Source organism: Myodes glareolus, chromosome 4 (genome assembly GCF_982192425.1).
Source record: "Myodes glareolus chromosome 4, mMyoGla1.1, whole genome shotgun sequence".
NCBI classification, from domain to species: Eukaryota; Metazoa; Chordata; class Mammalia; order Rodentia; family Cricetidae; genus Myodes; species Myodes glareolus.
The window spans coordinates 23,947,335-23,958,580 of NC_142029.1; the positions used below are offsets into that span (position 1 = coordinate 23,947,335).

At 41.5% G+C, this 11,246-nt stretch overlaps 1 protein-coding gene across 3 annotated transcripts in view; it reads left to right on the plus strand.

Moving 5' to 3' along the window:
- The window catches only part of Dpp8 (dipeptidyl peptidase 8), a 50,845-nt gene that overhangs the window by 28,971 nt on the left and 10,628 nt on the right, over positions 1–11,246 (plus strand). For all 3 annotated transcript variants that reach the window (XM_048424218.3, XM_048424220.3, XM_048424219.3), the window contains 5 exons: positions 3,164–3,316; positions 4,007–4,142; positions 6,926–7,071; positions 9,097–9,243; positions 10,353–10,505. In XM_048424218.3, the coding sequence (XP_048280175.2) occupies positions 3,164–3,316; positions 4,007–4,142; positions 6,926–7,071; positions 9,097–9,243; positions 10,353–10,505 (735 nt within the window). The remainder of the gene's footprint in view (positions 1–3,163; positions 3,317–4,006; positions 4,143–6,925; positions 7,072–9,096; positions 9,244–10,352; positions 10,506–11,246) is intronic.

Here is an 11,246-nt window from a genome sequence, read left to right on the forward strand (position 1 = left end):
CAATTTGTTGGTTTAGGACTTTCAAAAGTTGTGAGTTAGCAGATAAGCTGAAATTTATTTTTTAGGCATGATAGACTGTTGATGTTTTTACGTCGGAAATTATATTTAGCATTCTTTTTTTTAAAGACTTATTTATTAATTATGTATACAGGGTTCTTCCTCCATGTATGCCTTCTCTCATTACTGATGGTTGTGAGCCACCATGTGGTTGCTGGGAATTGAACTCAGGACCTCTGGAAGAACAGTCAGTGCTCTTAACCTCTGAGCCATCTCTCCAGCCCATTAGCATTCTTGAGGTAGAAATTTTCTTTCATTCACCTGTTTTTATCTTATCTCACAGATTTAAGTTTTTTGAGCTTAGGTTAACAGGGAAGAGTATGCAGCTCTGAACACGTGGCTTTTCGTCAATACTATGAACTGGACTGGACCTAATATGCTGGGCGAGTGCTCTAATATTAAGCCATAACCCAGCTACTTTTCTATTTTATTTTGTGACTGGCTCTTTCTTGCTAAGCTGTCTAGGTTGGCCTTCAGCTTCACTCCGTAGCAGACAGGCCTTTCACTAGTGCCTTTCCTTTGTTTGCATTTGGTTTGATCTGACCTCTAGACATCCCCCTCCCCATCTCTGGCTCAGACAGTTCAGTGGCTGTAGGTACCAGGATTTACTGGTGGCCTGAGTGTGATTTCATCAAATTTATGAATTTATTACATGTTCTCACATCTTTCGAAATCGTGATGGTCTCTGCGGTGATTTAAAAAATGAAATAGAGGGACTGGAGAGATGGCTCAGGGGTTAAGAGCACTGGCTATTCTTCCAAAGGATCCGGGTTCAATTCCCAGCACCCACATGGCAGCTCACAACTGTCTGTAACTCCAGCTCCAGAGGACCTGAGGTCACCTTCACACACATAAGCAGGCAGTACACCAATGTATATAAAAATAAATAAATCTTTTTTTAAAAAGAGAAATGAAATGAAGTACAGAACAAGGAGCTGAGGAGATGCTCAGTCTGGGAAGTGGCTGCTGTATAAGCACAGGACCTAAGCTTGGCCCTCCCTTACCACCTCTAACTGCATGACATACACAGAGAGCATACATGCCTTACACTTGTGAACACACCTGTACATATGTGAGCACTCACATGGACACATGCATACTTCACAAACAACACATACAAGAAGATTCTGGTCCCACTTTTTTTTTTTTTTTTTAAATCCTTAGACTAGTGTGGATAAGACACTCCCACCATGACATGCTACCTCAGCACAGGCCCGAGTACCTACATCTTGGATCTCTAAAACTACACATTAAAATAAAGTCTTGCTGTAGGTGACCTTGTAAGTCTGAGCTCACTAGGGCCTTAAATAGCCATCTGGTTATATATCCAAATACTGTTTGATCTGTTTGTTTGTTTTACCTGTGGCTGGGCCTGAGGTACTCCTGCTAAGTACCTGAGGAAAGAAATCTCATTGTGGAATTCTAGGTTCTAATAACAAAAATCACATTCAGGGTAAGTTTCCTTAGCCATTGAGATGTCTCAGCAGGTAAAGTGGCTTGCCACCACCAAGTCTTACAGCCCGAGTTGCATTTTTAGAACCCACACAGTAGGAGAGATGTGGCTTCCTCGTGTGGTTCTCTATTTGCCACATGCATGTTGTGGCACACTTACACAGATACTGGTCTACATAGACACAAAACAAAACAGATTTTTTGTAATTCCTTGAATTGTAGTTGTTGGAGTTAAGAGCTACTAGATACTGGCATAAATCCCAAAATCACGTAAGCAGAAGGTCCTTATTTAGGCAACCTAAATGATTCTCCTGTTAGCCCCTGTGGGCATTAGTTTTTTGATTCATGCTAATTTTTGTGGTATGTTTGTTTCTCTCAAATTCTTCCTCTATTTTTCTGTATCTTTGCTTTGTTTTTTTGTATTTGTGTTGCCTTTGTCACCTCAGCTTTTACAAGTCACTGCTGCACTCAGACTTCACGGCAACAGCTGAGTAAATCTTTCAGGCTTGAGCTCATGGAACTCTTACTGTTTAGGGTCTCACTCAGTGTGCTTCCAGATCAAGGATGGAACAAGCCAATTGCTTAGGACTGTGCCAGCAATTCAGGTTCAGCTAGACCCAGTCCTCCTCAGAAACTGGTGGTAGGACCCAGCAATCTGTTCAGCATCCCTGGAGACTCTAATCCTATTGAATATAAATACTTACATGACACAAAGGAAAGAGGCTTACAGATGGGGGTGAAGACAGTGTAGAAATGCCTGAGTCCCCACTGCTTCTGCGGGAAAACCAGCTGGCTTTCTGGAGAGATAGCACATACCCATGGGGATTCTTGAAGGTTTGTTTCTCAGAGCAATTGTGTTCAATTAGGAATGGATGAATCTACTGTAAAAAGTTAACAGTGAAAGGTGTGTGAGTGTGTGTGTGTGTATGTGTGTGAGAGAGAGAGAGAGAAAGAGAGGAAGAGAGAGAGAGAGATTTATAATACTTTTAGAATCTTTTATCTCTGTAAAACATTCTGAATTCTAGTAAATTTTCAGTAAGCTAGTAAATTATTTTTAAAGTAGCAATGAAAGAAAACAATTTATTTAGATTAGTGTAATAAGTAAATTCAGTTCTAGATAGTAAGATCTTATCTAAGGCTGGGGACACTGGACCGTATCCAGTATCGATGCTTAAAATAAATCTTATCCTTGCTTATTTATAAACTATACTGTTGCTGAAGCTGGTTGGTTCCAGTTATTTTTCAATCTGATAGATAAAAATGCTTTTGTAAATTTGTACAGAAGATCTAAAAAAAGTACTGGCTGCAGGAGAGAAATAAAGATAATCTCTTCCAAGTAATAAAATGAGGTGCGATGTAGGATCTTTTTCCCTGAGGAATTACTATAAGAAAATAATTCTCTTACTTTAAGGGAAGTACACATTGCAGTCTGATCAGGACACTATCCCAATCGTTTGTAATTCGGCCTTTTAACTTTTGGACAAGATCAACTTTTAGCCATAAGCAAAATCAATCTAATTATTATCAGTAGCAAAATAAAGACCAAAGAAGCCCAAGTCAGATGAGTCAAGTGATTCTGTATGTGGGGAGCTGTCTGCGTGTTGCTGTCCTTGTCAGCACTGCACTAGTACTGATTTGTGCTGTGATTTGGCAGATCTGGGTTGATGAAGTCAGAAAGCTGGTGTACTTTGAAGGCACCAAAGACTCTCCTTTGGAACATCACCTGTATGTGACCAGTTATGCAAACCCTGGCGAAGTGGTGAGGCTGACTGATCGAGGATACTCACATTCCTGCTGCCTCAGTCAGGTACTGTGTCCCAGTTGGGAGGGATCCTGTCATAGAAAAACCCTGTGTTCATACAAATTCCCTTTGAGTAATGTGAAAATTGGTGATATTGGCCCACAGAAGCCTTGTTTAGGAAAAGCACTGTGTGTTTGTGTTGTGTTATGTTTTACTCTTTTGGGGGGCTTACCACCCAGCTCCCAAGTAAATCACATACAGAGACTTTATTCTCATTAATGCTTGGCCTTAGCTCAGCTTGTTTCTTGCCAGCTTTTCTTAAATTATCCTGACCACCTTTTGCCTCTGGTCTTTTTCCTTTTCTTACTTCTGTATGTCTTACTTTCACTCTTATTCTGTTGCTGGCTAGGTGACTGCCCCTGACCTCCTCCTCCTCATTGCTTGGCCTCTTCCTCATTTCTTCTTCTATTTATACTCTATGCCTGCTAATCCCACCTGTCCTTGCTCCTGCCTCGCAATTGGCCAGCCATTCAGCTCTTTATTAGGACCATCAGATGCTTTAGACAGGCATAGAATCAGAGCTTCACAGAGTTAAACAAATGCAGCATAGACAAAAGTCACACACGTTAAAATAATATTCCCCAACATGTTTGACTCAGTTGTCAAACTCCCATTGCCGTAGCGCTGGTGTGTATGATCATGGTAGCCTTCCTTACCTTTCCCATGGAAAGCTGTTGTTGTCTCTCTTTTCTCTAGCATTGTGACTTCTTTATAAGTAAGTACAGCAACCAGAAGAACCCGCACTGCGTGTCCCTCTACAAACTCTCAAGTCCTGAAGATGACCCAGTTCGTAAAACAAAGGAATTTTGGGCCACCATTTTGGATTCAGCAGGTACCCCTTACCCCTGAACCTAGGCTTAACTAAGATTGGTACCAGAGTGCACTATGCTGGGGTCTTGTGTCAATGTCTCTTGGGCTGTCTTCCAATTGCTCAGCCCTACCTATCCCTGAGCTGCTGAGCTTCAGATGAACCTCATTTCCCGTTCTGTAAATTGCTGAATGAGCTGGGTTTCCTCTTCTCTAAGCAGGAACATGTCTAGAAAACGTTTTTAAAAAGCAGATTGAGATAATGTGTTCTGAACTTAGTAAGACCCTTTGAGCAGCGAGGTTGACCCTTTAGGGAATAACCAGTTGGTTGCTTTCTATAAGTTCTGAAGTCTTTGCAGTAGCCATCCTAGTAGTGGCCAGCACACTTGCTCACTGTGTGAGCAAAGAGGACTGCTGTCCCAGGCTCTCATTCTGTAGCCCAGGGTTGACCTTACTATGGAACCCAAACTAGCCTTGAACTCAACAATCTCCTGCCTTGGCCTCTCAAATGCTAGTATTTCAGGCATGAGCTACCATTTGATCTATTTTTCAAACTCTTGCTTTCTGTATTAATTACTTTGTAAATTGCTCTGACAAAATCCCTGACAAAAGCAATTTATGCCAAAGGTTCCTTATCTCAGTACTCGGAAGGCAGGAGCGGATCTCTGTGAGTTCAAGGTCAACCTGGTCTACAGACTGAGTTCCAGGACACAGAGAAACCATGTCTTGGAAAACCAAAGAAAAGGTTTGTTTTGTCTCACAATATAAAGTACAGCCTAAAATGAATTGGTGGCAGGAGCTCAAGTAGACTGTCACATTGTGTCCAGTCAGAAAGGAAAGAGAGAGGGTCTGCTGCTCAACTCCCTTTCTCCTTTTCACTGTTAGGGACCCCAGTCTAAAAATACCACCCACATTTAGAGTGGGTCTTCCTCAACTAACCTAATCTAGAAACCCCTCACAGACACGCCCAGGGGTTCAGTTTTTCAGCTGACAAGATCACCTATCACCATCTTTTTGAAAATTTTATTTATGTGAGTTTTGTGTGTGTGCGTGTATGCGCACATGTGCGTGTGCATGCCACATATATGTCACAGAGACTAGAAGAGGGCTTTGGATCCCTTGCAGCTGGAGTTACAAGCAATTGTGGTACGTGGTGTGGATGCTGAGAACTAAACTTGAGTCCTCTTAAAGAGCAGCAAGTGCTTTTATCCGTTAAATCCCCTTTCTAGCCCCTACAATTTCTCTCTTCCTTCTTCCTTTCCTTACTTCTTTTCTTCTTTCCTTCCTTCCTTCCTTCCTTTTATTTTATAGTTTATTTACTTCTGTTCATTTGCATTGATATTTTGCCTGCATGTATGTCAATGTGAGGTTGTCAGATCTTGGAGTTAGGGACAGCTATGAGCTGCCATGTGGTTGTTGGGAATTGAACCCAAGTCCTCTGGAAGAGCAGTTAGTGCTTTTAACTGCCGAGCCATCTCTCCAGCCCCTGCCCTTCAATTTCTTAAATGTAAAGAATAAACTTTTTAAAGTGTCTTTTAACTCACTTTATCTTCAAATCTACTTCCATGTTAAATGTTTTCACTCCTTACACTTGACTAAGAGATCAAGGCATTAATTTGGGTTTGGGGAGATGGCTTAGTGGATAAGAGTGCTTGTTGTTCTACTGTGAAGTCCTAAGTTCAGATCATGAGCACCCACATAAAAGCAGAATTGTGAGCCTGTAACTCAGCACTGGAGAGGACAGAGGTGGTTCCCAGGGTCTTGATGTTCAGTCAGCCTTGCAGAAGTGCAAGCTTCTGATGCAGGGAGTGTTTCGAGGCCATAAGGTAGAGGGAGGACACTGATGTCTTTCTTTTGCTGTCACGTAAGTGTGCACAGGCATAGATAGGATCCTGAACATTTGCACCGTCACCATGCACACATCATATTGCGGCACACACACAAATAATAATAATAATAAGCTGGATGTGGTAGTCCACCCCTTTTATCTTAATCTTAGCACCCAGGAGACCAAGGCAGGTGGATCTCTGAGGTCAAGGCCAACCTGATCTACAAGTCAAGTTCCAGGACAGCCAGGGCTATATAGAGATACCCTATCTCAAAGATAGATAGGCAGACAGACAGACAGATAGATAGATAAATTTTTTAAAAATTTAAACTATTGTAGACCAAAGCATTTGTGCATATTTTAATGTCGGGGAGCACAATTGCCAATATGGTAATAACCTCTGATGGGGACTTCACTGTGCACAGGCATTGAGGGGAGGTGGTGGCACACGCCTTTAATCCCAGCATTTGGCAGGAAGAGGCAGGCAGATCTCTGTGAGTTCGAGGCCAGCCAGGGCTACACAGAGAAACCCTGTCTTGAAAAACCAAAAAGAAAAAAAGGAAACAAGTGTGTGTTGAGCACCTGCTATAAGCAGACTAAATTGACTAAGTTAAAAATAGGGTTTTTGTTCCCTACCCACAACTTTTTGAAAAGTTGCTGATCAGGTAGGTGTGTGCTTTAACCACCAATAAGTGAAGACTGAATTTAGCACTGGATATTTGTTTAGTTCTGCATATAAACACCTGCTAGGTTCCAAAGGTTACTCAAAATTCAGTGTGTATGAATCTGAAAAAGACAATGGATGTTCGTTCATTTTGTTTTAAAAATACCTGTTTATTGCTTAGATAAGCAATAAACTGATAAGCTGAGAGAGGGATAGTAGTTATTGGGAGGAGAGTTGAGTTTAGATACTTGCTTCTTTGACTTCAGCTTGCAGATGCCTCTGAGAACTTCTTTACAGGCTCTGTTGCTACCCACAGGTCCTCTTCCTGACTACACCCCTCCAGAAATTTTTTCTTTTGAAAGTACTACTGGATTTACACTGTATGGGATGTTGTATAAGCCTCATGACCTACAACCTGGGAAGAAATACCCCACTGTGCTCTTCATATATGGTGGTCCTCAGGTGAGTATAGAAACTCGTGTGCGTGTATGTGTGTGTGTGTGTGTGTGTGTGTGTGTGTGTGTGTGTGTGTGTGTATTTTAGGTGATTTTTATTTTATATTTATGAATATTTTTATCTACATGTATGTCTGTGCACCGTGTGCATGCCTAATGCCTGCAACGTTTACAAGAGAGTGTCAAATCTCTGGTAACTTATATTTGTATTCATTCATTCCCAAAATAGTAGCTAGCAATAGGTCCTATCTTATACACTTTGAGAAGAAAATAGACCTGTTAAGCCTTCTTCCCAGGCAGAAGGAACAATGAACAAGGTCGTGGAGGAAGAACCCCTTGATATTGTTGTTGTAGGAGGGACTTAGCTCACAGTGGGAGGAGAGAGGTAGACTCAGGTCTGACACAGCAAGATTTTTACTCACTGAGCCATTTCTTTATCCCCATTTTCTTTCTTTCTTTCTTCCTTCCTTCCTTCCTTCCTTCCTTCCTTCCTTCCTTCCTTCCTTTCTTTTTTCTATTTTTTTGAGATAGGGTCTCAATGTGTGACTCTGGCTGGCCTGGAACTTGATCTCAATGTGTAGCACTGGCTGGCCCAGAACTTGATTTATAGACCTGGATAGATGGCCTTGAACTCACAGAGATCTGCCTGCCTCTATCTTCCAAGTGCTGGGATTAAATGCATACACCACCACTACCTGTCCCTAAACTCTTTTCATTATCTTTAGCAGGAGGACTTGTCAAACAGTGATATAAAATATAATATAAACTGGGCCTGGTGGTGCATACCTGTAATCCCAGCCTTGGGGGAGATGGGGGCGGAAGCAGGAGGATTGAAAGTTCCAAAACCTGACTCACCTACTAAGTGAATTCAAGCCCAGCCATTGCAACTTAGTGATACTCTCTCTTAAAAAGTAAAAAGGGACCTGGGGATGCAGATCAGTGGTAATTGCCTATCATGTGCAGGGCTCTAGGTTCAGCCCCTACATTTGCCAAATGCGTAAACAAACACATAGACCAGTAACCTAGTCTATCAGCCATTGTCCGGTGCATGTGCTCTCTTTCATAACACTAGCAGTGCAGTAGTTGTTTATATAGCATTACCCCAAACACAGAAGTAATGTACCATGTCATGCCAGCTGTGCTGGCATTAGGTGACAGGAGCGTCTTGGCTCCGTCACGATCCCATGGGACTGCCATTTCATGAGTGCCCTGAGCTGATTGAAACATGAACATACTGCGTGTGTTTGAATTGTCTTTTCATTAGATAAAACTCCATTTCTAATAAAACACCAAGATGCATTTATGTTCTTGGTCAGTTTGAAGTGTAGTCTCTAGGGTAATAAAGTAATTTAAAAATTTAATTATGATACTTTCACACTAATTTGTCTAACAGGAAAAAGATAACTGTGCTGATCGCAGTGTTTATTAAAGGCTACATTTTGTCAGGCGGTGGTGATGCACGCCTTTAATCCCAGCGCTGGAGAGGTAGAGACAGGTGGATCTCTATGAGTTCAAGGCCAGCTTGGTCAGCAGAGCTAGTTCCAGGACATCCAAAGCTGTTACACAGAGAAACCCTGTCTCAAATAAATAAATAAATAAATAAATAAATAAATAAATAAATAAGCAAGCTACATTTTTCCCACTGTCACTCAGCAGCAGCTCTAGAAGAGACAAGCAGGGAGGGAAGATGTTCTTAATTGTCTTTTTTCACTGTTACTTGAATGGCATAACTCTTCAGAGTATATAATTCAGCAACTTTCTCCTTGGGATAGAGTAACTCTCTTACCTTACTTAAAACTTAAGTATCTGCGCTAGAGTGAAGTCTAGTATATTTGCTGTGAAGGGTTGAGAGTGAAACTAAGCGTGGACCAGCATAAACATACAAAGACTTGAGTAAATTTCAAAATGTATCACTTGACACTTACATTTTAAAGGCAAGTAAGTGCATTCAGCTTTCTGACTTCTGCAGTATCTTTCTGTCTCATGGTTTATATGCTCTTGCATAAGATCTCTGAAGCTTTTTCTTTTCCAGGTGCAGCTGGTGAACAATCGATTTAAAGGAGTCAAGTATTTCCGCCTGAACACCCTGGCCTCCCTAGGTTATGTGGTTGTGGTGATAGACAACAGAGGATCCTGTCACCGAGGGCTTAAATTTGAAGGCGCCTTTAAATATAAAATGGTGTGTGAACATAGAACACTTTTTTTCCCACATGCTTTCATTTTCTTATACTTTATTCGAGTTGGGGGAGGACCTGAGTGACAGAGTGAGGAAGAATGTGTTAGAATTGAGCAGTGGGATGAAAGGTTCACCTTACAGTAGGCTCACTCCTGTCTACCTGTCTGCCTCCCAGGAGCTGAGGTAGAGCCACTTCTGTTAGAATGCCCTGTACTTTGGCCTTGGCCATAGGCAGTCCCATATTCTCCTCAGGAATACCTGAGGTTTGTTCTGTCCTCTGTGAAGAGGGAAACAACTGGGTAGTTTCCTCCTTGTGACAAGCCTCTTTCTCTCTGCAGGAAGCTTTAAATGCTACCTTTTAGAGATGCCCCAGGTCCTTTCTGCTGCTTTGGGAAATGATGACAGTCCGATGTTCCTTTTGCACAGTAAGGCAGTCCCTGTGGCTGCCAGTGTGTTGGACATGCTGAGTAAGACATGGGATGCTCTCCCACAGCCAGTTCTTTGACCTTATGTTGTATTCTCATGTAAGTTTTTGTTGTTGATTTACTTTTTGGTTTGGCTCAGTGAGGTGAGACTGTGTGCTCTGGCAGGCCAAGAGACACCTTGAGTGGTACTGATAGGAATTAGGACATCCAGAGCTTTGCTAGAAGTTTTGTGCTGGGAGAAAGGAAGGTCAGGCTTCAGGGGTAATGCCCTTTGCTTTACTTCACTAAGTGATAAAAGGAGAAGTAAATTTCATCAATCTCTTAAAGGGGCTGAATTTTTGTCTTTGGATAGAGGAAGGCTTGTTACAAGGAAGTTGCTGGCCTCTTAGCAGACAACAGAACAAATAGAGTAGGAGACACCCTGAAGCTAGGGACAGCATGGACAGTGACAGGAAAGAACTCCATGACCGTGGAAACTAAACTCTTCACAGGGCAGCAGGTTCTTAACTATAAGATGCTTTTTTTTTTTAATTTCTTGAAGGAAAATAGAATATCAGTTGTTAATAAACTCTAATCTGAGAAAAGAAACCCTCCAGGAGTTTTTAGTAAAAACATGGAGCAGCTTTAAAGAGTTCTCTAAGCCTAGGGTGCATCAGAACCAGTGAGCTATTTTCCCGTGTTTGACAGGGTCAAATAGAAATTGATGATCAAGTGGAAGGACTCCAGTACCTAGCGTCTCAGTATGACTTCATTGACTTGGATCGTGTGGGCATCCACGGCTGGTCCTATGGAGGCTACCTCTCCTTGATGGCACTGATGCAGAGATCAGATATCTTCAGGGTATGTAGCTACTATTGTATTTGTTTTTGTAATTGACCAGAATTCTCTGTTAATTGAAGGCACATGAAAATGATTTTTTTGAAGGGTCAGGTGTTGTTGGTATTGTAGAATGTTGGGTTTATGTGTTTTACAACATGGGAAATGTATCTTTAGTGTTAACACGGATTTAAAACACTCATCAGCTTGATCACCAGTTTATAACTACTTATATATGCCAAAGATTGATAGTTATGCTTAGTAAAAGACACATATACTTTCTGGATTCCAGTTAACTTGTTTAATTACTAAACTACATCTTTGCCCTCTACCCTGGTATGTTCTCAACAGCTAGCACTGCTTAGCACAAGTAAATCCTCAATAGATCTGTGTCCAATACAGGGCCCTGGCTGGATCTCCAGCTCTTAAAAAAAAAGAATGTTGACTGAACTGAATTTCATTTATTTGACAGTGAGGTTTGTACCTAGGGCCTCTTGCATGCTGAAGCACATGCTCTACCACCAAGCTACAGACCCAGCTCACTGAGTGAACTGAATCTTTACATGCTTATAATTCTTGAAATTCTTAGAACTTATATTATTATAAAATTATACATTATAAAGAAAATATATAAAGATGCTAGTTACTAAGAAAATAGGGATGAATGGATAAATGAGATGTCTCTGTAGGTAAACCTGCTACTAAGTCTGACAACCTGAGTTTGATCCCCAGGACTCAAGAAGTGGAAAGAGAGAACCTCCTAAA